At 33.7% G+C, this 27,191-nt stretch overlaps 1 protein-coding gene across 1 annotated transcript; it reads right to left on the bottom strand.

The window, feature by feature from the left end:
- Positions 1-5,231: 5,231 nt before the first annotated feature.
- Positions 5,232-24,934, bottom strand: LOC105782550 (TATA-binding protein-associated factor BTAF1). Its single transcript, XM_012607352.2, has 27 exons — positions 24,626-24,934; positions 24,396-24,490; positions 23,306-23,523; positions 23,102-23,156; positions 22,921-23,002; positions 21,160-21,497; positions 19,660-19,762; positions 18,958-19,567; positions 18,652-18,784; positions 18,471-18,539; positions 17,562-17,773; positions 15,984-16,224; positions 15,572-15,745; positions 13,352-13,777; positions 12,832-13,272; positions 12,624-12,743; positions 12,064-12,531; positions 10,549-11,087; positions 9,299-9,791; positions 9,146-9,214; positions 8,572-8,907; positions 8,204-8,467; positions 8,068-8,117; positions 6,844-6,953; positions 6,691-6,773; positions 6,142-6,354; positions 5,232-5,665 (listed from the first exon to the last, which is right to left on the bottom strand). Exons 1-27 carry the CDS (start codon positions 24,675-24,677, stop codon positions 5,495-5,497), a joined length of 6,165 nt encoding a protein of 2,054 aa, XP_012462806.1. The 5' UTR covers positions 24,678-24,934; the 3' UTR covers positions 5,232-5,494.
- Between the last annotated feature and the right edge of the window lie 2,257 nt (positions 24,935-27,191).

Genomic DNA, 27,191 nt, shown 5'->3' with positions numbered 1-27,191 from the left:
ATTGGGCACAGTCTATGACTATTATTGTAAACAACAATACATGGTCAAAAGAAAATTTCTTAAATTATTTTGTAGGAACTTTTCAAGGTGATGTGCTTCAATTTCTTAGACGATGGGAAGAGTCTGAGAAAGGAAAAGAACAAAAGGAGCTTTTATTAAGTCAAATAGGAACTCCTAAAGACCTTTTAAAAAGTTTAACCTCAATTCTAAAAACAGAATTTTGTGGTTATTTTGATAAAAAAGATCAAGATAGTGTAGCTAGTTACACTCTCTCAAAAATAAAATTATGTTATATTAGATATTTAGAAGAATTTTCTAAAAATTCCTTCATGAATATCAAAAACTAAAAAATGAAAATATAGAGTTTTGGAAAAACCAATACTTTCATAAATTACCCCACCTTGGGATGAGATATGTATAAACAAATACGTATCTTATTTAGATAAGCACTCAGAGAAATTTAGGGCTTTCAAAAGATAATATAGATATCATAGGTAATAGAATTAACTTTGTAAAGAAAGAATAACTTTACATTGTTTGCAAAGTAAAGCGGCTAAACAAGTCAAAAATAAGTTAAGTCATAAATATTGTTCTAAAATTTTAGAAAATGAATGGGAATTTGGGTGTAAACAAATATATCCCAATACTTATAAAAACGTAAAAAATATAGATTAAGAAAATGGAAACCGGTAATAAAAATTCTCGGTAAAAATCAAAAAGTAGTTAGGAAAAAGACTTCCAAACCAAAGAAACAAATTTGTAAATGTTTTATTTGTGATGAAGATGGTCATATAGCTAGTAATTGTCCTAATAAAGGGAAAATGCTAGAAAAATGATAAAAAGTCTTGAAGAACAAGATTTAGAAATATGTTATCAAAAGGAAACAAATCTCAAGAAATTTTATATGAGTTAATATCGAAATGATTCGATAGTGAAGATGAATATATTTTTATGTTCAATATAGGAAGTAGTTCTAATAAACAATTAGAAGAAATTCCAAATTCAAACACAGGATATTAAGTTAGGAAATTTGATCGGAGAAGAAAAGACTTTTCGATGAAATGATAGAAAAGATTAATAAAAATCATATTTCTAAAGAAGAAATATATAAAATCTCTAAGTTCAAAATATGGACACAGAGACATATAGAAAAAATTAGCGGTAACACAGTCGCTAAGGATACTAGAGGAGGATTAACAGAAATCCCTCTTTTTACTAAAGAAAAAATTAAGAGGATTAGAAAGAAATATCCTCAGGTTAGATATATACATTTAGGTAAAATCATGATTACTATTAGAGCTTTATTTAGAAGAGGTCATGATATTCCTATTATAGCTGTCCTTTTAGATAAAAGATTTGAAATTCCAATAAAAGCACTTATTGGAGGTATTCAGTCTAATTTACATACAGGAGTAATAGGATTTAAAGTTAAACCAAATTACTTTATTTCCATTACAGATCCTCTAATAGAAGAGTGTCTTTGCCTTAGAATTCAGACAAAAAATTCTGATATTAATGATTTGGCAGAAGATCTAGCAATCAACTGGACTTCCATTAATGAATATACAAAAACTGCTGAAGTAGAAATAAAAGAGATTAATAATAAAATTATTGAACTCTTTGAACCAAACAAGTTCACTACTGAAATACAGCCAAAATTATTAGATATAAGGGATCTGTCAATTCCAAGAGATTGGATGATGGAAAAGATTAATAGTTCTAGTACTTCAAAACCAGTTAGTACTATAAAATATATGTCATCGAGCAATAAATTGTATTTTAAAAATAATTGTATAACAAATACAAATGAAAATTTAGTTTTACCCTCTAATTCCCAACCGGATGAAGAAGAGGATAATATTAGTACAAATAGTACACCAATAGGAATTAAAACTGCTCAAATTCCTATATTTCCTCTGATCCTAGTAATAATTCTAGAAAAACTAGAATGGAAGAAATTCAAACTTCAACAATTGATAAAAAGTCCAAAGTTGGAATAAATATCAAAATCACATTTCAATTTAGAAAATATAAAAATATTCTCTAAATGCTTTTATTGATATTGAGCTACAATTTGTAGTTGCGAAAGAAATGCAAATCTCAGAGAAAATGGGAATTAATGAAAAACCTATAAAAATAATAGGAATAGACGGTAGTAAAACTATTATACATTATAAAGCTAAAATTTACCAATCTACATAAACAATGTTAGATTTGTGATTCCTAAAATTGTATGTTTTCCTAACATGAAAGGAGATATATTATTAGGAAATAATTTTATATGTAAATATTTACCTTTTACTATAGATAAAAATTCTATTTGGTTATCAGTAAAAGATGATTTTATAGAAATTCCAATTGAAGAAAATAATAAAATTGTGTGTAATAAAAATTTACACCTATTAAAATTAATTAGTTGTTTATTACTAATATTTGCTGATTTTTTGAGCAGGCTTTATAATGGATAGAGGTAAACAGCCTCTAAAAGAAATAGTCGGTGAATGGACAACCGTTCACAAAAAGCCCAACAAAGGGAAAGCAGAATCAAACTCCAAAAAAGGAATTTGTACCTGCACAAATACCATTTTATCCTAACCAAGGATATTATGTGTCCTATCCAATGGTAAATCAACCACTTAGATCAAATGTTTTAAATTACCTGATGGTAAACCAACCAATGGGAAATACGTTTTCATTGACTCCAAACAAGGTAAGTCAATTACAATGGTCCCAAAATCCGGATTCAGTATCAGAAACAAGTTATGCTGAAGTCATTAAAGGAGCTGAGAATTTGTTGAATCAACAACAAATTCAAGAATTAAAAGATCTTTCAAAAATTAAAGATTTTTATAACCCTGGTTTATCACCAGAAAATTATGATTTTACAAACGAAATATGGAAAACCCATATTTCAAATCAAAGAGCCAATTTCCGAAGAGCTCTTACCAGATTTTCATTATTTTTAGTTGAAAAAACAACTAAAGAAAATGAAGTCAAGATTTATTATTAAAATCTATTTTATATAGAGAATGGGATGAATTCGGTTAGAATTCATGGATATAAAGGAGATAAACAATCTTCTTGATATCATTCAATATTTTATTCATAAAGGAAAAACAATTATGAATAAAGTTTTAGAATATGTATGTATAATAAAGCTAGGAAATTATTACGGTAGAAGTATTTTCAAAATAAAAAAGTAATTTGCGAATGACAAATTCAATTTCAAAAGGCCTTTTCGAATATTTTCTACAAGCATATGTTTTACCGATTATTTAGATAATGAATTTCCTACTTTAAAATACGACTTGATCATGAACCATTTGATATAACTAATATTGACTGGGTTTTACTAAAGAAATAGTTGTGCAAAATCTCTCTTTCATCTTTTAAAAGATTTTCCACCATTGTAAAGTCTATTTTACAAAACATCATAAACAATGATGATTTTATTACTATTTTCATATCAATATCGGTAGTCTAATTGGTATAGTGAACAAGAAAAATTTTATCACCGTATCAAATTTGGATTATTAAAAGATGATTGGACACCACCAATTATCTGCATTAATGAAGATAAAGAATATTTGTCAAAAACAATTGAAAAATGTTATAATAAATTTGAAAATTATCAAGTCCAAACAGGATTAGAATTATTATCACAAGCTTATTATCTTCTCCATGATGAAGTCTACAAACTATGGACGGATGGAAGAAGAATATTGGCATTTCCAAATGGAAACATCCAGGAGGAAAGAAATGAAGAATTTGTGAAGCTATTAAAAAGGATTGCTGAAATGGAGATAGAAGAATTTCCATCTCACATCACAGAAAAAATCAAATATACATAGGAGATGTGGAACTCACCACCAAGACTCTCATCAGATTCTTTACATTTGGATGAAATTGAAGAAATGAATCTCAATAATATGCAAGAAGGTTGATGTCAACAACGATAGCAACCAGAAATCCACATACCAACAAAAAGCTTGGCAAAGTAGATGTCATCATAATGGAAGCAACCATTAATACTTGATCACATCAAAATGGATTGATGATGCAAGCAAGATGGAAGCAGCCATTAATGCTTGATGAAGACATACAGATGAAGACAAAAAGTCTTAATCGAGTCTTAATCATCATTAAAACAATGATGATGTAAGAGATGACAAAAGTAACTGTGACACAATCAGTGACAACAGCGGTCATAAATGCAAGCGTGACACATGGAAGCAACCATAGCCATGCAAAAAGATGGAGATGTGGAAGCAACCACATCCACAAAGAAGCTGAGTCATTATCAGAAACACTGTTTGGGATTAAAAATACAATTGTATAGAATTTTTAGAACTCCTCTATATATAGGGAGGAAAGCTCAATTGTATGACATCTTGTAAATTACCAAATACTTTACTTTTTAGTTTTCTCTTTTGTAACATTTTCCTTTTGTTAATAAAGAGTCTATATTCCCTTCCGCTCATACTCTCAAATCCTTTTGTTAATAAAGAGTCTATATTATTCCCTTGTATATTGGAAGGAATAATATTGTATCACATTGTAACACTTTTACATATCTATTCTTCCTTTTATATTTGAGAATAGTAGTATAATAAAATACAAAATATCTTTCATATTTGTGGTATGTTTTTTATAATAATGTCCAAAAATCTAGTCCTACCCAACACTAAGATAAAGTGACCCCAGTATGATATTAGCCGATCACTTTATTTTTCAAATTATTATTTCTGTTCTCATAATTAAATTGCCACTATAAATTCTTTTAACAAACTTCTTAAACTTCAACCTTTACCATTTCACATGTTTCTAATTAATTTCGATAAAATATAATATAAAATTCGAAGTTTATAAAATACTTTTGTTATAAAAGTTGTAAATGATGACCCCACGTCAAATTCAAATTTCATTGACTGAATTCACGTTTTTTCACACATTGCATTGAAGTATTATATATTTATTATAATTTTATACTTATAAGTTCTGTCACATTAGTTCCTGCCAAACACTTTTAATTTTGAAAGATGAGAATTCTTTAGATTTAAGAGAAGGTATATACAATAATCGGCTTTACAATTCTCTTCCTGTAATTTTCGACCAACTCTTAAAATTTGGGACCAACCACTTTAATACCAGCTTCTCTCCTTTTCCTTTTTTTTTTTTTTTTTTCAACTTTTCCCCGTCTCCCTACTATGCAAACTCCAGGATAGACAAAATTTTGGCAAAAGCATCCCAAAATTTGGGTAAAAATATATTAAAAAATTGAAAGCTAAACCTAAATTTTGCCAAAATTGCAGGTCCTAATTAGATATATATATACATTTTTTTTACAGACGAGCAGCTGGCTTCAATCAGTTAGCTTCAATATGAACTGGCCGGAATCAAAGTCTAGCACGCCGTGATCCAAAAACCCGTGTGGTGCTTCAGTAATATAATCTTTAGGCATACTACCGCAACCATGTCTTTAAACAGCTCGAATTCAGCCATTAAGTTTTGCTAAAAACTGGCTCAAATTGTACTCCTCAGTATATTGTGATTGATCCCAAAGCTCCTCCAAGCCACCAAGAATGGCTTTTAATCCCTTCCCTGTACCCATTAATTTCGGGTCTCCATCGATACCACTATCTGAACGTTTTGAGGCAGTAGCTCCCTGCAAGTCAAAATACATTGGTATCTGTCATCTAGAAAGATCTAAAGAGAGGAGCAACGTTACTTGTATGCAGGTGCAAGTGTCGAATACAAAATGTGTCTTGACACAAATATGTTAAATTTATTTGAAGTTCTTATTCTTTTAGAGGGTCATTACCCCGTATCCATGTCAGTATATGGCATTGAATATAAGTATTTTAAGAAAAACGAAGACTCGAAGTAACTTAGAGAAGGAACATGAAAATTCAGTAGATTCCTTTCATTTCTATATTCTATAGTCTTAGAAGAACTTAAATCTAAACCATCAAAGGGAAAGGGGGTGGGGGAGACAGCCTAATTCCTACATGAGGCCACTGTATTCAGGCAAAAGCTTACTAAAGCATGGAAGATATTCGGAAAAAAGAATATAAAGAACCAAAAATAATTTGCAAATTTATATTGTCTATCACTTGAAAAAGAAATCCAAAGTAAAAATACCTTTTTAGATGTTTCGGCAGAGGCAAATAGATCGAGCAACTGGTCAGTGTTCATGGTTTTCAAACTGGCATTCTCGGCATTGATAACAGCATTGGCAACTGATAGTTTGAACCGTTGGAGGCTCATAACTTTTTCTTCCAGGGTACCACGCATGATGAGACGGTGGACATTAACAACTTTCCGTTGGCCTAATCTATGTGCTCTGTCCATTGCCTGAAAGTGCGAATAAGCCATAAATCATTAGAGATCACTGATGAATATTATATATTAAGAAAAAACAAAAACAATTAGCAAACTTCAGCAAATGGTAAAACAATTTAAGACAATAAATATGGAGTGCATGCATCTGTTTGAAATACCTGATAAATAATTGGCAATATATTATACGAACAAATATAGGCTGCCAATAAAAGAGGCATTTGTTTTTTGATAAAGATTAATTTGTAAAAAGTTATTGTAGAACAGTAGTAGTTGAAATGAATTTCATTGGATCATCCAACACATGAATAGCATAATATTCTGCACAAAAATATGTAGTATTTAAGTTACCTGATGATCACGCATTGGATTCCAATCATGTTCCATGAAAATGAGGGTATCAGCAGAAGTCAAGTTCAGACCAAGACCACCAACTGCAAAAGAGAGCCTACAATTAAGTAAAACATCATAAAAGAGATCCCTCAGCAAGAAGAAAAGTCTTACCGTGTGTTGTAAGCAGCAGGGCATCTATAGTTGGATCAGAATTGAAAGCTTTCACAATGTCAAAACGCTTTTCTGGTTCAACTGATCCATCCAGTCGTAGATATGTGACACTGTTTGATGCAAAATATTAAAATTGATAATACTTTAGAGATTTGCACAGAATAAGCACTGTATTCATAGGAAGGCAAAATAAGCTACAAACAGATGCACAAAACGAAGAAGAAAATGAAAAGATCTTGAACTTGGTTTATGGTCATCGCATACTCTAAAAACCTCTTACAAAGCCAAGTAAAACATAAAAAAATTTACAGTTTTGCAGTTGTCAACAGTAACCTTGGCAATGCAAAGAACCATGATTTCCAACTGGTTCAGAAGAACAAAGAAGCACTGACTAAATAACCAACCTATGAGAGTTTGACACTTGTTTGAACATTCAAGATATCCCTAACTGACTTGATTTGAATAGTGCGTTCTTACAAAGCAAAAAAGGTAAAAGATACTAAAACGCCAGACATAAACCTGAAAAGGGAGGACAATTGGAGGACAAGACCATATTTGATTGGATCCAACAGATGATTGCCTCACAATAGATGTAGAGATTATATTACTCCACAATATTATTTTCCACATATTTGAAGAATCCTTGGAGATCATATCCCCGAGGACCCTAACCCATTTGTCAGGCATAAGGGTCAGAGACTAATACCTTAAGAAAAATACAGAGTTGGGAGCAACATAGTCTCACCACATATGTAGTAAATGGCTATGAAACCGATTAGATCCACAAGTGACTGGGAAAATAACGTATGTCCTCCACCCTATATAAGGATGACTAAGCTAAATGGTAAAAGAAGGAATAAGCAATTGTCTTCTTGAACTACACCACATGGTTAAATTAGCCAATGCAAATTGACTACAGCACAGAATAAAGACAAAGCAGGAGATAATCTCCTTCAACACAGTTCAGCCAATCAAACCATACCTTTAAAGCCTTAAGAGCATATACCATCAGCTTATGACTAAATAATATAAATTTTGTAAATGCAAGTCAAACAAATAAAGGATGGACCTTTAACGCATTAACAGCTATGAAGATTAGCAAAAACAAATTACTTTAATAAAATTTCTTCAGTTGTGTTAAATTAATAAATGAAGAACACAAAATAGTCTCCTAAAAAGCAACAATTCTAACATTCAGCCATACAGTGGTATTAGAAGACTCACTTCTTCATGTGGGTGTGAAACAAGTCCTTTTCAATAATATCCAGTAACGCCTGAATGAAAACATTGTTAAAGAGGTAATTCTGAAATGAATCAAACAAGCTCAACTAGAAAGCAAAAGGGATAGGATGACCATTACTTTATGTTGAGCAAATATTAGAACTCTGTGCTGCCCAACTGTGACAGCGCCATCAGAAGCAGAAGTATCCACACCAATTCCACACTCTTCCAGAATCTCCTGAAGAGCAACTAATTTGGGAGAGTGGTGGAGTTTACGAAGTTCAGAAATGACATCTGAATTTGCTGGAAAAAGCTCTGACAACTGCGATGTAAGTGACTCTGGAACCTTGTCTCCAACGACAAGCAGGGGATGGCTACAAAGTTTTAGCAAGTATTGCAGTGCCTAATAATAGCAAAAGTGATATTTACTCAGCCCATAGAAATTAGAAACTTCATGCACTGTGGGGAAAGAAAATAAAAAGAATGAAAGGAATCGAATCATTTCACCTGAAATACATGTGTAGATGCCTTTGGTGAAGTCTGCTTTGCTCCTCCTGCAACTCCAGACTCATCTGTCTTTACCATGCTTGAAATTTCTTGTTTCACATGAGAACCAGAGAACTGTTCATAAAGTAATAATTGGGCAGGGCTAAGGTCACAGTATCTGTCCTGAATGATTTTCTCTGGCAAGTCCGACAAAACCTCATCTTTTGTTCGACGAAGTAGGAAAGGCATGACCTGTTTGTGCAATGCTTCCATAGCAAGTGCCCCAGCTTCAGCATCCTTTGCAGAACATTTAGGATCTCTAGCAGCCAGCAGTGGCTTTCCGTAGGTGGCTTGGAACTGTCAAAATGACATCATATCAAGCGTGTTAGATACCAAGATGACAATAATAACCACAGTTTTTTAGGTAAAAGAAAACCAAATAATAGAACTTGTTAAAAGCATATCAGACAAGAAACATTTTCCACATAACTCAGTCATCAGTGATAAGCCTTTTGAGGAAGTATCCTGAATATACATAAAGAACAAACTGCATATCTTATGTGCATGTAAAACAAGAAACCAAAGATAGAGATACCTGTCTCTCTGTTCCAAGAAATCCTGGCATTAGAAAGTCAAAAAGGGACCACAGATCCATGATATTGTTCTGAAAAATAGAAAAAGGGAAAAAGAAACTTTCTCAGGATACTGGAAACTCTAATATATACAAGTCAATAGAGTTTGACCTTACCTGGATGGGAGTCCCACTAAGAATTAACCTGTGCTGAGCTTTCAGCTGCTTTACTGCCAATGTTATTTTAGATTTAGCGCTTTTGATGATATGTCCTTCATCTAAAATACAGTAGTTCCAGGGAAATTGTGCAAGATACTCAGCATCCTTGCGCACCACATCATATGATGTTATAACTACATTATGCTTATCAAACTGTTCTCTCAAAGCAACACGATCCTGAACAGAACCAACATATTGGAGAGTGGATATCAGAGAAGCATCAATGTATTTTTCTATTTCAAAAGCCCAGTGTCCAACAAGGGTTGATGGACAAACAATTAAGGATGGAGGAGGATCCACATCCTTATTTGAAGCACGATACTCAGCTATCTCAGATGCTACAATTGCTGATGCTTGAAGCGTCTTTCCAAGCCCCATATCATCACACAAGATCCCATGAAGCTTGAAACGTTTTAGAAAGGCCAACCAGTTTATACCTTCTTGTTGATACCTGAAGGCATGCAAGCAACGGGAAGACTAAGGGTAAATAAATTATTCTAGGACTGACTACTGAAATGCTGCATTCAATTTGCAAACCAGTATTGCACAGTGACTTCAGCTTTAAGACCTAGACTAACTAGATTAAAACAGTTGCCTTGCCGATAAGAAGAAAAATAATACATCTCAAGAAGGAGCATTGATCAAAAAATGCATTGCCCATTTCGAGAAGAAAACAAGTGAAGATCAAAGAAAAGATAACAAATATGTGTATGACCAGCATGCACTCCAATAATTGGCACAAATAACATACCAGCCAGCCCCATACCCCAAACTACTTCCCAAGAGAGAAACGACCAAACAAGGTCAAATATTGTCCACAAATCTTCTGTAGATACTTAATGTGAAATCATCAAGAAAATTATAGACCTCCAAGAAGATACCTCTGATGCCAGATTTAACGCTTCCCCAGCCTAGATTCAACCTACAGTTGGTTTTTAGAAAAAGAAGGGAAAGGAGAGTAATTGATAGGCCCCAGTACATTAACTTGACCAACTAAACCTCCAGTTCACACTTCAAAACTATAAATATGTGCAAATAATCCCCAGCATAGCATGCAGTTGTAGACAAGTGCAGTAAAGAGAATATACAGAAGACGAAACAACACAGCAGTAAACAATAATGCATTCTTTACAACAAAGAAAGCCGAAGTAGGGAAGGGAAAAAGAATATTAAGAAAAGAAGCAATATTAGTATAGAGACAATCATACCTCCTCAGTGTCACTTTCAATTCAGTGAACAGCTTGTAATCATCAATGTGGGAATTATCAAGCAGTTGCTCCAAAAATTTTGCATCTTCTGCATTTCTAGATAAACCTTCACTCAGTCCAACAGGTGGAGGAAGGCCTCTTGCTAATGGAAGAAGAGGCACCAGGGCAGCAAAACTGCGTGTCACACTCTGTCTGACAGAATGATCACAATCACTCATACACCTAAGAAGAGGGACAACTAACAAAGGTGCATACGGAACCAGCTCCACACTCAATCCTTGAACAAGTAAAGTAATAAGCATGCCGGCACCTTGCCTGGCATGGACAGACGTCACATCCCCCAACATTGGAATGGCATTCTCAATCACAGCCCGCATTACATTTACAGTCATAGACTTGGCCATAGTCATAATACACCTGGACGCGGCCAATCTAACTGCCACATGGGAATGACTAACGCATTTGAATATGCAAGGAAGAAGCATAAGCAGTTTAGGTTTTAAGGATTCATCCAGTACTGGAGCAATAGAACGTACAACCTGACAAAAATAAATTATAGATACATGAGAAATAAATTAATCACAGATACCCACGAACACCATCGATTTCTAAGAAAAGACAAACCAGAAACAAGCATCATTTTCCACCGTACATTAACAGAGAGAAATAATGTACCTACAGCATTCTGTATGGAAAGAGTGATGGTTCCAAGTTATTATGATGATTATGCTGTTTTCCCACAATCAACATTAACCAGTTAAAAAAGAAGTCAATGACACTAAAACCACTAATTTCAGAGAACTGAAAACCCAACTCTGAATTAATCCTTCCTCTTGACACTATAAACTTAGGAAACTAATGTCACCATGAAATTAAACAATGTAAAGGAGGTGATTATCATTACATACAGAGATCCATTAGTTATGATCACATCTGCTTCCACCAGATAGGCTGATCTAACCCAGATGTATTTCACTCATTAAAGCGCATCTTTCAGTTGCATTTTTTTGTTAAATTTAAGAGCAACTTAGATTTTGTTTCCAAAAGTTAAACGAGAAGACAAAAAATGGCAAAAGAGAATTGAAAACCAGGATCTAAATCCAGTGCCGTAGAGCACTATCATTAAAGAATATCTAGCTTATGCACTTTAGAAATTCAACATACTTTGAGCCAATTATGCCACCAAGTTTCACATAATAAGTTAACTAATCTAGAGATGCATGCATGACTTGGGGTGTTCCTTAGGGAGGAGGGGGCAGGGGCCTTGGCCCCCGTGGTTAAGTGGAATATTATCATTTTAAAATTTTATTTCACCCCCCCCCCCCCCACAATTACCAATTTACTGGCTTTGCCCATGTGTGAATATGTTTTTTTTTTTTGTTTTTTGGGGGGGCGGGGGGAGGGGGATGTTACACCAAAAACAAATTCTAACAAGCCATATCAATGCTGTCAATCAACATAACAGGGAGAAAATTTCAGAAGAAGAAATTAAGAAAAATCAAGGAAGATAATGACCTGGATATTATTAATCAAGATCTGAGGATCTTTGACAGATTCAACAGCCTGCACAATTTGATGATCTTCTGAAGGACTGCTAGGCAAAAGAACTTCAGTAATGCAATCCCAGACTTTGGGAAGCTTCTCAAACAATGTAGGACCAAACTTCTCACACAAATGTCTCAATGCTAGTTCTGACCCTCTTCTGCTGATAAAACCTTCCACTTTTGATCGATCTTCAGCACCAGCTAGCATGTGAACCTTTGATTTTGGTTTTCCCGTACTAGTACCAAAGGAGAGGAAATCCTGGTCATCAATAATCTCCATGGAATTGATAACTGCAGCTTGAGGAGTCTCAGATGGATCTGAGCACGCCAAACTACAAATATTCTTTATTAACTTATCATTTGGGCTGGGCTTGCGAGCAATGCAATGATAAATAAGTTCAGCAAGTGCCTCTGCTGCCTTCTGTTGCAGTATTTCCTCCTAAACAATGTATGAGAAATATATCAGAACCAAATCTATTTGTGTTCTGTCACCAAAAACAAAAAACAAAAATATCATCTTGAAAATAATACCTGTTCTCTTTTAATTGAGGCCATCAAAGGCAAAATTATAGGATTAAGTCGTGCAGGAAGCTCTGACATCCAGACAACAGCAGCAGCAACCAAAGAGGTCACTGTAACATGCAAATTACTCTGGGCGGAAAAACAATTTATTGAATTGTCAAGAAAATCAATGGATAGACTACAATATCACAACAGTAAAATTGAATCACAAACAAACCTGAACGCATTTTAAATAGCCTGAAGTTGCTATAAGGCGTTGTTTTGCTGACTCTATATCATCAATATTCCTTTTCATTGATTCATTCTCAGCATTATCATTAGATAATAACAACAATTTTGAAGCAAAACTGATCGCCTCATCCACAGTTACACTTTCTACGTTAACTTTCATAGTTGACAATATATCCACAAACATGCCAGATGATTCAACAGCATGTAGTAATTGACTAGCTTCATTGCGCATCTTAGCAAATGTCCTTGACAACTCAGCATAAGGTAGAACCGAATCTTTAGTAGGGAATGCAGGGTCAGAACATGCTAGCAAATCCAACAACCATTTTCTAAGATGATCTGGAAAAGAATGTATAATTTCCTGGTTTCCTGATGAATCCCTGCTTTTGATCTCTTTGAACCAAGAAATAAGAACCACAGATGCCACCTGAGAAAAAACAAAAAATAATTGACAAATAGAAGATATGACGGAGCAATTTTTCCTGCTGGACATAATTAGAAGCTACCTGTCTTTGAACTCCAGACAAGGAGGTAAGTGCATTCCACAATGGATCAACTACACACTGCAAAGAATTTGCCTGCAACTTGGATGCAAATATCCCCAATGCTGAAGCAGTAATGACTCTAGTATTAGTCACAGACATTTCTGCATCAGCACCGACAATTATCTTCACTAAGTTGGAAGAAGTATCCCCATTATTTTCCTGAGAAACAGCTCCTCTCACAGAATCCAATCCAGTAGTTCCATAAGATTCATTCTCAAGCTTCACAGCTTTCATTTTAGCTGCTGCTTTATGGTGACTCTTTCGAGGAAGAGCAACCGGCCAAAACATTTTTGTAGCATCTAATGTCGAACCATAAGAAGTAGTTGCAAGTTCAATCCAAGATGACATAAAGGATGCTGCGGCAACTTCCAAGTCCCCAACTGGGCACTAGAATCATTAAGAAAAACAATGTTTTAGAACAACGCAGGAGGTAGAAATAGCCCAGTAAATAGGATGCAGACAAAAGGTCTAACAAAAAATTAAGCACGGTTCAGAATCCCAACCCCAACAAAAAGGGGGGAAAAGCATATCCCTAATTCAATATCACTCTAGTAGTCAGTTCAAAAGCTTGAAAAAGACACTTCTCCATCACCAAAAAGAAAACGACAAATCTAGCCAGCATAGACCAAATATTATCTCTGATGATTATTTTGATTTCTGACAATAGAGGTTACCTAAAAAGGTGCTAAAGCAACAGGAAAAATTTTCTGAAACTAAAGTTGAAGTCTAACGGAGTACAGTGAGCAAGGCCCCCTAAGCTGCTTGGAATAAGCTCAGAATCTAGAGGATATAAATGTATTTTACTTATAATGTCCTTTCTCTTCTGATAAGCAGTGTCTAGGATATTTGCATATGTAAGTTTCATGACACCGGTGTTGCCAAGAAAATTTTCTGTAATAAAAATAAACTCGCCCAAGGAAAATGCTAGAAAAGCTCCAAAAGAAAGTTTAGCCTAAACTGCTTGGAAACAGCTTCAACAAAAATGACATGTTTTCTGTTGATTGGAAGTTGGCAATGGCATTTATTGGCACGAAACACCTAATGAGTTGTTTTGTGATGGATTTCATCTCACCACAGAGTATGTAACAACATAGCCAAGGTCTTTTGATGTCAAACATGATTTAGCTTTGATGATTGCTATTAATGCTTTAATTGCTCACCAATGCTTGCCTAGATTCACCAAAACAAGCAAATTTCATAGCTTTTTATTCAGCTCTGCAGTACATCTATGAAATTTCTACCCCAATCCCATTTCAGGAAAACAAAATCTAGTCCAACTCAGTTAATATCTGTGCAGCTCTCTTTTTTTCCAACAGGAGAAATTTCGTGCATAATTTTGCATGTACTCAATATTGACCAGTAAACAGACAGGCAGTGTTTCAAAGATCCATTTCATATGTTTTCAACTGCAAATATGCATGCAACAATATAGAAATAGGCATCGGCACCAATGGTTTATGAAAGGAGCAAAAATAGGATTCTTTCCATGGTTTGACTCATTGCTTTTTTTTTTTACTGTGATAAGACGCAACAATAGCACTCACTACACCCATTTCCTCACCCAGCTAATTCAGTGATCACTTGAATCTCTCAACTGAAAAAGGTTCATACTTATCTCTTGAAACTTCAGCTAAAACACGCTAAAACGAGGCTAGAATAGTGAGTTTAGGTACCCTGGACTCTAGAAAACAGAGCAAGTTCACCTATGGTGACAAGGAAAAGAGAAATGACTTGTAATAAAAGTTCCTAACGTGAGAACTAAATAAAACATTAAAATAAAAGTCTATAACAGAACATTAAAAAAAGGGTACTCATATCTGAATTGGTCAACCTATAGGATTTCATATGCGTTGACCCTTTCAAGCTTCAAGAATCCAATTACATTGCACCGCAAGGGAAAAAAAGAGCATGACACAGTCAAAAACAGAAGATCCAAAAAAGATCTTTCTAAATCTACCTCTTCTGGTACAAACATAAGTTAATACAACTGAGATGAAAAACTGAAACAGAAGAATCAATTTACCGTTCAAAAGAACAGAAAGAAAGACATATACCATACAAAAAATCATTGAAACAGGCTGTAACTTATTTTCATATTATAGTGAATTATTAAAGAATAAGAACTGAGTAAATAAAAAGAAAGCATGAAATTGTAACTTCTGATAATTTCTAGTGAAATACCTGCACAAGCAACCTCCATACCCTCTCAGAACACTGAAGAATTTCCTCATTGGATTCTAGGAGCAGGTTCTGGAATACAATCCTCAGGGTATCACCCAGAATAAAAGATGGCCAAAAGGAACTACCAGAAGGCTCAGAAATGCTCCTTTTATATCCAGCTTGAAGAAGCCTCTCCTACAAAATGAAAATTTCAAGTTAATAATCCTTCAAAGAGTATGCAAACATTTATATTAAAAAGCTTTGCAAGCAAATACATATCCCTAAATTGGACACATACATGAGGCATGCCCAAACTAGATAATCCTAATGACCCAAATATGAAGCCAGCTAGTCAAATAATAATTTTGTGTTTTGACAAAATTTACGAGAGATTGATACTCAAAAATTAAAACACTGTAGATAAGCAGTTTACCAAAGTACGAATGGCTGAGTGTCGAACTGATGTAATACTGTGCCTCATGAAGGGCCATAATCGTGGTGCTAACATAGACAACATATACGGATTTTCCTGCAAATCTTTCGCTTCTCCAACCTCTTCAACATCAACTACTTCATTTAGATCAAAATTCTGCTTCTCTTTAGCTGTTGGTGTCCCAAACATCTTGGGCATCATATCCTCTTGGGAGTATATTTCAGCCAACAGATTCATAACACTGCAACAATAATATTCATGATAAGGATTAAAACAGGGTTCCACAATCTCCTCCAGACCTTACTGCTAAATCTAAACTACTATACAGCTAAATGAAAAAGTCATATTCAAATGTGTGAGACAATATCAAAGATTGCAATTATTTTTCACACCATGCATTAAACTAAGTGCTTTTGTTAAAAAATTAAGCTGAAGAAAACACTTAAGGAACAGACAAGGCATGACATGGAACAAACTAAACTGACATATTAAAGAAAGAAAATAAACCATACATTGCACATTTTCTCAATTCTGTTCAACTGCATAACAGTAACCAAAAGCAATGCTGAACACACCCTTAATCTAACAGTTCACATTCAGTTTGAGAGATTCCTCTTGTCCCTTTTCTTTCTTTGTTTATTTAAGCATGCACTTGCAGATCTTGTCTTTTTAACTCAAATGTTCTGTATTTAAACACAATTGAGAACATAAGCTCTGTATTATCATTTTCTTTTGTTAATATTTCTATTTTTTTAGTTCTGAAGATTGTAGAAATATGTAAATGCTGGTTGCCATACATTTCCAGAATGCACTTGCAGATTCATTTGGAGTTAAGAATGAATACAACAGCCAGCAGGCCATGAGCAGTGTATCACAGCGTTTCAACCTTTTATCATTTTTTAATCATTCACTTTCTCGACCCTGCATACTACTACTGTCTTATTAAAAGCTCTTGGATGGAATAGTAGAGCTTTAGAAAATTTGAAAATTTTCAAAGGGTCTGCTTCTTTAGTTGAAAATTAGTAAAATGTAAAGTCAGCAGTAAAAAAAAAAAGGTAGATTTTTAGTGTGCAGATAAATCATATCAGCTAGAATCGCATTGCTTCATAATTGACATGCTCAAATGCAGTATTTAGTCAAGATATTGCATTTTCAGTTTAGAATCCTGATACCTTTTTCCTTAAGAGCAAATGCTTTCAAATGTTTCTAATGACAAAAACCACTCATTGCTTACAAGTCCTAGACAAGTTCAATAAAAAAACACCTGCAGTTGCAATGCAACTCTGCAGCCAGGTAATGCATGGAAAAGATGCCTTCCAAAGGATTACACTTACAACCACAAATTGTACATATGAGAATTGAATAGTTAAGAATATGTTAAAAGTACTCCTGAAGTTGAAGGTTTTGCAATGTACCATTTCTAACTTCAAACAAAATTTTCATCAGGAAATGCAAAATTAGGATAGCATATAGAATTAGTGTATCGACTCAAAAAGGTTACATTAGGTTCTTTTCCCTCCACATTACAAAGAATTTGATGTAATTTTTTAGTAAACAAGAAAATGTGAATATATTTACCTGCTAGTGGATGGACTAAGGTCATCCAAATCAAGTAGTATATCCCAAAGCAGCATAACAATTGAATGCAGTGATTGACCTTTTAAGGCAACAATAGCATCTGCAGCAGGTATCAGAGCATCTGCAGCCACAGCTCGTACATCATCATCAGGGTCCTCCAATCCAGCTTTACAAGCAGGAAGAACATAGCCAAGCAAATCTTGCAGCATCTCCTAGAATGCACAATGGATTGTGATAACAAAGTTAATGAAAAGGTCAAACTGAAAAAGAAAATCCAACTTGAATAAAAACCTCACACATAGCATGTAAACACAGCATATCAAAAGAGACTATGCAGATGGATGGGCTATAATAACAAAAATCCTACTAAAACATAGTCTAATAAAATGAAACTGACCATAAGCCATGACAAGCGAACTACATGCAACACAAAATCCAATAATAGAAAATATTAAGTGCCTATTACCATTTCATCTATTTTCCCCCAATCTCGGTACTATAGAAACAAGACAGGATTTTGTTACTTCAGTCTAAACACATTGATAAATTGTGACCTTGCAACTTCATTTATTAACAGATTAGAGAGTACCACTTGCAAAGGCTAATTATTCTAGAGAAACAGTTATGAACATTTCATTTATTAACAAAAAATCAGGCAAAACTGCTTCCAAAGGATAATTTAGATAGACAACAGTTATTTCCCAGAAAATATAGAATTTACATACTTAAGTTAAGAGTATTGCTTTCAAAGGCTAATAATTATAGAGAAACAGTTGTAGAAGTTGATTTATTAAAAGATCAGGTAACACTCCTTCCAAACACTAATTATGATCAACAATTGTTGCATAAGATATTGAATTTGCATACTTAGAAGAGGCAAAAGAGTACTGAAGACAACAAATTCCTTACCTGTCGAACAGCAACCAAGTACTTGATACCCAAAAGGCTTCCATGACGAATTTCCCATTCTGGCCTACGCTGAACAAAGAAGGACGACAAAATAAAAACCACCATACAAACGGTAAGAATGGAGCACCTACACCCTTCACTAAAATCAAGGATATTGACCAAGAGCTTATCAGGTCTTTACCTGCATTTGCAGCAAGACATTCAATGTTTCATGAACTAATGAAGGGTGCATGTACTTAAAAGTAGCACCTAATGCTTGTGCACAAGTTTCTCGTACTGGAGCAACAACCTGATCAGATACGTAGTCTCCGAAACTGCAGGAGAAAGATATAAAACAATAAACATAAGGACATGATTTCTTAAACAAACACCTATTTCTCATCCACTAACATTAAAAATGTACTAAATAAATCGCAATTTTTCATCAAATGAAACCAATTAGAAGTGTCCACAATATAACTAGCACCACAGAGGAAACAAGGCATACCGGTCTAGTGATAGCACACACAAGAAGCGAACTGCACAGTCCTGAAGAAATTCACAATTCTTAAGCCAGGAATGCCTGGCTAGCTTAACAAAGTTGATAAGTTCGCAATTTTCAGGTAGATCTTTTAACACATCTGAATTTGCAAATGCACCCTTATCTTCATAGTAACTTTTTGGCTCTTCCACTACAACGGCTTCTTTAGACTGGTACATCACATCATTGTCATAAAATTCAGACTCCATCTTCATAGAACTAATATCATGTTGACCATTAAACTGCCCTGAGGGAAAGGTCCACCCACTATCCTCGATCTTAATTGCAACATCAAAGCCACCATGCTGGCCTGCAGAGGACACTTTGTCCAACACCAGAAATGGTTCATCTTCAATCTTTGGCTTCTTCAGATTTGGCTCCAATTCATCTGGTGAAACTTGCATATTCAAATCAATTTCTCTCTCTCTCTTAATTTTAATTGGATATTCTATATCTTTTACTTCAAGAAACAGCGCATCATCTGAGTTCAAGTCAGGCAAATATACTCCGGCAGAACCACCATGATGTGTTAAAATTTCTCTCAAAGCCATAACACTACCATGGCGAATCTCCCAAACTGATAAAAACACAGTCAAAGAAAACTATCATCAGATTAGAAAGTAAAAAATGAGTAATATAACTCCTGAAGTTCATAAAAAAAATGCTAACCAGGATCAAACATATCAAGAATGAGTTGCTCGACAAAACTACGGAAAGGCCAACGGCCATCCCCATCATGATCAGAGCTGTCTTCATCAGTAACAGCATCAAACTGCACATAAAGCCAAGATTATTTGCTAAGCATGGTAGCCTAAAACGGAAGCAACACAGAAGAAGCAATTTATCTCTTTGAAAAGTAAATGACGAAGAAAATACCTCATAAATCCTATTTGTAACCTTACAAACTAAACCAGTCTTGTAACAAGGAAATTCCAAATTTTTACCCAAAACAACGATGGTACGTAACATCAACTATCCGATAGTTTGCTGGTTTAGTTAAGGTTTTTCATCTTTATTAACTTTTTATCTTGTAGCTGCAACAGGGTATAACAAAGAGATGGAGCAACATAGCTGCAAGCTACATTTGCCAGCCTTTTAACAGAGAAATTCCAATTTTTACACAAAATAATGGTCGTTTGTAAAATCAACTGACTGATAATTTTCTGGTATAAAGCTAGAAAGCAAAGGCTTTCTATCTTCATAACCATTTTATCTTAATATCTGCAACAGGGTGCAGCAACTTTACTCCAATTGGCCGATCACATTTCTCCAAACATCAACCTATTCAACAATTAATCCATTCCATCGATAAAGAATGCCGTTTTGACTTGACTCAAGAGACACCAACCACTTTTACTCTAAACAAGATTTAAGGACATTCTCATGAATTTACAGACATGTTGCTTGCACACGGTAAGTTTTATGTATTAAATGCATAATCGAAGGATGAATAAATAATCTAGCAAATATCGTAAAAGATTCACAAATACACAAGATAAATGTTCACAGAAGTTCTAGAACAATGAGAAAAGAATGGTTGAGTAATGGTGGTGGTGAGACAGAGAAAAGATGAATAAGCATTTAAGTTTTCCAAAGTAAGTCATGCTTACAGTAGGGGTAAGCCTCAAACCATGAAATTCATTCTAAAAGCAGATTAATGTTAAAATAATTAATTTAAGCAAAAGGTTTATTACTCCTACAACTTCTGGTTAAGTAAAGCAAATGTAAACTTGCAAATATTTGTTCATAAAATTGTTGTCACTGCAGATATTTATATTTTCATGTGGTAACAAAAAAAGATCAAACAGATTGTTCTAGTTCTTTCATATTTTTTTATTCATTTCTTTGTATCCTAAATAATTTAACAAAAAAATATATTTCCATATAAAACCCAATATATACATATCAAAAAATTGAAACAAGGTCCCGGTTAATGTCAAAGCAATCCAATAAAAAATAAATCCCAACTCTAGAATTTAAGAGAAGTTGTCACATGTGCTGTAAGCAAAGAAAGAAAAGGATCTATTAAACAAAAAATGGTGTAGTGCCAAACTGATATGAAGTTTAGCATTCAACATAAATAAATAAAACATTAGATTTAACAATTAGAAACTCCCGGACCAACACTATGAATGTGTATGTTAATTACGAAGTCAGATATTCAAATACCTTACTCGAACCTAATGGATCAGGACATGCTCCTCTTGGAGTTGATACATTATGAGCAGGTGATAAATCTGTATCTCCATCATCAGACCAGCCTTTTGCTTGATCTTTCGAATTTATTTTAGCTTTTCGCTTTAACATATTCAACTCCCTAGCACTTGGCCTTCTTTTAGAAATAACATTAGGTACCATACGTGAAACAAATTGCTGGATGTTATTTACAGATGGTGGCGTGTAAAATCTATTATCTAACCCATTTCCTTGGTGGTATTTGTGAACTACAAGGTCCTCATCTCTAATCATATCACCGACATCCATGAACTGCTCACACATATCCAAACCTGCCCATAACAACCAAGTCTGATGTAAGGAAACCACGTACATGGGAAGTATAACAAACCAAACTCAGTAGACTCTCATGAACTCAATAAAGGAGAAGATTGAAGATAAAAAAAGAAAAGAAGTCACATAAGCAAACCAAATTAATCATTTCTGAAGTAAAAAATATAACACTATAAGAAAGGGTAAACTGCCACAAATTACAAAAAAGAAAGAAATGTAAAAATAAAAATGCATGTATAAGTGTCAAACCCACAGCAGAAAGTCCTACACTTTACACCACCAACCTTCCTTGGTCATTTATTTCACAGGAACTGGATACAGTTGCAGCATAGGCTTTGTTTATGGCTTTATGCTCATATAAAATTGCACTTTCAACATGTTTTGGACATAAAAAGTTCATTTACTTTTGGATTTTTTTCCATAAGGAAATTGAAGCCACTTTACAGTTGACAGCAACCTTCAGTGGGAAAATGACCCCCCCCCCTAAATTCTCATTTTGACATATGTTAGCATTAGAATATGGGAGTATCAGGTCCCACCCACAAATTCCATCTGATATCACATTTAAAGTTTTAAAAGGGAAAAGCATATGAAAGGTTAAAGGTATAGCAAGATAAACAAAGTTTTCAATGGTAAAAATGAATTTCTATATGATTAGTTTTAGGCAGAAATTAATAGTGATATGTTTTACTGTACATCCAAACAAAAGACGTTGAATCTATAACTGGAACCTACAGGGCACCAATCTATCAATGGTCCTCCGTATCTTAGTTAATATTAAGCAATTTTGTTAACTTCAGGCTAAGGACCGATTTAAACAAGTTCATCTAAATGGAACCTAATTGAAGACTTCCAATGTTAAAAACACAATTCAAAAGTTTCCAAGTCCTGGAAGTAACATAATCAACACTTCCTACTTAGATTACAGTTAAGTGTAGAATAACTGGCATATATAGAAATTGTATACAACAAATCTCAACTTATTCCATGCAGTGGACTTTTGCCAAGCAAGCTTAGAGACATGTATGTACATCAGTCATACTGTGTACTGACACCATATCAATAAAGAAATATCTGCCAAGATTATTTCAATTCAAAACCAAATATATTTCAGTTTGAGACATTTTGAACCTAAAGATCATAAAGGGAAAACAGAATGATAATCCACTAGTTCATAAACGCTCGCCAATGTACAGATGAATAGAAACGAAAAAATCAATCATTCAAACTTACAAAGTAGCTCAAAATTTTGAACTCCTAACGACATTGCCAACTTTTCCCCTAATGGAATCATCTCATACAAACTTCTTTCCCATTCATTTTCTCATAAATTACATGCACATCTTTCTATTACCATACGTTAATAAACCGAAAGTCAAACGCAATAAAAATCTGAAAGTATTATTACCATACGGTACTAACCTAGACGTCTTTTTAGATTCTGTTTCTGGCGAGCCAATCTCTCTTTAGGATTCTTTAAGTTATCATTCGCAATATCATACTCCTGCATTGGAAATGTTTCAGTGTTATCATTAGCACAGAAAAAATAACGTGATAAAAGATACTTGGGCTAAATGCTTCAAATAAAATGGAGATCATTAACCTGTCCACCTGAGGCCAATAACGCACCAAACTCCAACACCTTGTTGATGTCAAAGCTGTTAAAAGAATTATACAAAGAAATATGTCACTAAAACAAGAAAACTAGATATTGTATAGAAAAGTCCATACTTAGAAAGATGCAAACTGAAATCCATGACAAGTGATATTTTTAAATCATAAAGTTTTGCTAAATCTGATAAACAACCTTCTAAATGAAACACCTGATACAATTTTAGAATGTAACTCAGGTGATACCACCACATCTTTGACATTAGCAGATATCCCAGCCCCAGTCATCTTTGCTCCAACAGAAGAGAATAAATCAGCCAGAGAAGTGTGCTTAACATTTTGAGCAATAGCCCCTATGGCATGAGCAGCAGCAACCCTCGTTTCCCAATTTTTACTGTGAAGATACGAAGAAACCTAATTGCAACAAACAATGGTGTTCAGATAGATGTTAAAAATACAAAACACAACACTACCAAGCTACCCATAGAGGATAGTCAATAATAAAAAGAACATGAGGGAGAAAAAAAAAGGTTGAAACACATAATTAGAAATTTTGAACTTCACAGAATAATTAAGTAAAATAATCCTAACAATACTAATTACTAAACACAGAAACTTGAGCACAACTCAAAAAATTAACTCAATTGTACAGCATTCTGAATATACAACACCAAGTAAAATACATTCAAGATAAAATTTGACCAAGTATCTTAAAGTACAGTGCCGATGATTTTTCTAGGTTGATAAAAATGAATAATTTCATAGAATCCTGCAATGCAACAATTTGAAATATCAATGCTTAACAAATTCACGGTTCAGAAAGCACAATCACTATTGCAAGTGCCAAAAAACCAAAACATGGAGAGGTATAAAATTTATGCATTGAAAAATATTGTTCTCCTCTGTTGTTCTTGGAACAAAAGAACATCGTAGCGTAAATTCCTCATGATCCTAATTTAGCAGAGTTCACTACCACACCCCCTAACGAGCTTATTCTACCTTATGTATGGAACAATACAAAATGTAATGGCTTCTCTGAAATCTTGGTTCAAAAAATGAAAACAACTAATCATTAAAAGAACGAACTCATTGCAGTCAATTAATATGAAAACAAAAAAATAGGGAAATATAGTGTATTTTTTTCTTCCTCAATATAACAACAATTCCAAGCTGCAAAATTAGCCAAATAAAAAAAACCATGAAAACTCACTAATCAGACTGAATTAATAGCTAAGAATGCATAAAAATAAGTAAAAAATAAAAAACAGAAAATTTGAAACCAGTACCTTCTTGAGAAGAGAACTCAAATCCTGCGGATGCGATTTGGCGATATCACCAATCTGCCGCGCTGCAGTGAATCTCGTCGCTTGCGTTGAACCAGCTTTTTAAAAACAAAATGAGTCAAAGAAACCAAAACAAAATGCTTCTTGAATTTCGCAAATTTCAAATCAGATCCAAATGAAAAAAAATTAAATTAAATTGTTCTAAAAACAAAAATTAAAAGAAAAAAGGATACTGTCCAACAGAGTGAGTAAACGATTGAGACGCGAGGATTGTTGCTGAGCCATATAACTGAAACTCTCGTCGGATTATATAATTCGTCAGTAATTCTTCGGCATCGTCTTCGATCATTCAATTTGAAAATGAAAAACAAACAATACAGAGGTAATTCTTCGCTTCTTGAAAACAAAAAAACAAACGTTGAAAGAAGGGAACTGTTGAATTCGACGTCGTTTTTTTCTCTTTTTTTTTCTGTTGAATCTGTTTCGATTTCGTTTTCTGGCACTGGTTTTCTTCTATTCTGTATATAATTTTTTATATATTCGAGATTTGGTGATAAACGATAAGAGAATGGAAGAAAGAGAAAAAGGGATAGATGGGTAAAGTTAGGGTTACCTATAAAACGACGGCGTTTGCATGAGTTTTAGGAAGAAGAGGATGGCGTTGCTGGTTTTTTTTTTTAATTTGTCAAAGGGGACTGTAATTTTTTAAAATTTTAAATTTAATTTTTATATTTTAATTTGGAGACATTAAATTTCTTAATTATTTTTATTTAAAAATTTCAATTCCTCTATCTAATTTTACAATTACAAATGTTCACATTGCAATTTTAAAAAAGGTAAAATAATATTTTAACCTTAAATGTTCACAATTTTTGTTAATTTGGTTATTATTCCTTTTTTGTAATAACAATGAGAGGCTAATACCTTAGACTAAGAAGTGCTAAAAGCAAACTAACTCAAAACAGAGTAGCAAGAGTATCACGTTGATTCAGCTCCATAACTGTAATTAGTGGGGAATCAAGGACATGTAGAGACGACAAATGTGCATTTATTTGTTGGATCTGGTGCCTTAACTGTAGTAAATTCGTTTGTAAACTTATAATTTTTTCAAACAGATTGGTTAATAAAACAATTCATGGATTACATTAATATAATTTGTATAATGTACTCATATGATTTTTGCATGCAAAGTAAAATAGAAACAAATATTTGCTCACTAGTTGTCTAATGTTTAACTAAAACTAAGTGGTATTACGTGGTCGGATCATAAAACAGAAAGATAGCTTGTATTAGTAGATAAACATAAATATTTCCTTAGTCTAATTGTAAATGAGCAAGACCAATATGTCGTCTATCAAGTCCAATTGAGGAGATGTTTTGTCTTGGGCATTGGAGTGGATGACTCCTAGAAGATAAAGACATAGATGTGACTAACTAGACTGATAGTACATCGGACTAGACTCAAGAAGAATAGATCATGTATCAAGTCCAATTTGGGAGATGCTTTGTCTTGCACATTAGAGCGAATGACTCCCAAAAGATAAAGACATAGATGTGACTGACTGGACTAACAGTACATCGGACTAGACCCAAAAAGAATTGATCATGAATCTGTTTATGGATTTATTCACTTGTGACGTTCAAAGTGTGGCATACCTAAATCCTGAGTGGATGACGGACTATGTATATGTGACTCGTATACTTTGATGTAAGTAAAAGCCTGAGTTTGAATAAATAAGGAACTGAAAGCTAGTGCGTTAGGTATACGACTTCTGTAATGTGTAATGTCATTCATAATAGTAGAATTCATAGCCCAAGATATGGATAACGGTATCCCCTTATTAGCATTACATGACATATGAAAAATAAACATGGTCATGGGTTGTTCGTCTTTGTAATGAATGACTTGATTACTATTTAATAATAATTGACTTTTCATGAAGGAAGATGTAATGGTTACCATGAGATAAAAATAGGATCATATTAGGATAGTAGATTTAACCCAAAAACATTAAGGATATCCTATGAGGGTAACACAATTATGACAAGGTCATTGGACGAACACTGATCGAGTTACTTTCGTAATGGTATGTCGTTGGGGAGAGCTTAGTCACGATACTATAACGGAATGACTTTGTGACTAAATGAGTTTATAATTAATAGGCGAAAAGTTGGAACTTAATTATAAATCATTTGAGCCCTAATTGCATATGTCCAGTCGGTCCCTTCGCTAGCTCGTTGAAACCAGAAATGAATTGGATGTTAAATCAAATGAATAGAACAAAAATGGTAAAAATGGAAAAATGGAAAACTTTTAGAAATGAATGTAGTTTTCTCTAAAATGAAAATGAACTAGAAATGAATTTATGATTTTTGAATTAAATGAAGTTTGAAAATGGAAATAAATAATTTGGTCATAATGAATCCATCTGTAATAGCCTGTTTTCAGTGGTGTCAAAAACAGTGGTTTTGAGACCACAAATTCAATAAGTGAGTTATTATTTTAATATTTATTTAATGTCTACGGGATTATTTTAAGGTGTAATATCCCGAAAATTACTACTGTAATACCCCGAAAATTAATACAGTAAGAAAGTAGGTATCATTGATATAGTAAAATAAGGAAATAAAGTGACAAAAAGGGAAATTTTGAGTTATGGCAACATTGGGAAGTATATTATGATATATTAATTCAAGAAAGGATTAAAGCGCAAAAGTGAGAAAAGTTTTGTTGGTTAAGAGTAAATACTCAAAATTTGATGGGGTAAAGTGTAAATAAGAAAAAGTTGAAGGACCAAT

Source organism: Gossypium raimondii, chromosome 13 (genome assembly GCF_025698545.1).
Source record: "Gossypium raimondii isolate GPD5lz chromosome 13, ASM2569854v1, whole genome shotgun sequence".
Classification (NCBI taxonomy): Eukaryota; Viridiplantae; Streptophyta; class Magnoliopsida; order Malvales; family Malvaceae; genus Gossypium; species Gossypium raimondii.
Note: the sequence above shows the minus strand (reverse complement) of the source record. Positions and strands in the feature narration are given on the sequence as shown.

Excerpts from the sequence above, each read along its gene's own strand:
- LOC105782550 (XM_012607352.2), bottom strand. The coding sequence starts at position 24,677 with ATGGCTCAGCAACAATCCTCGCGTCTCAATCGTTTACTCACTCTGTTG. Across the intron at positions 23,524-24,395 it reads TGAGTTCTCTTCTCAAGAAG|GTTTCTTCGTATCTTCACAG; the intron begins GTACTGGTTTCA and ends TGTTGCAATTAG. Across the intron at positions 19,763-21,159 it reads ATCCATTAGGTTCGAGTAAG|TTTGATGCTGTTACTGATGA; the intron begins GTATTTGAATAT and ends CTTTATGTGCAG.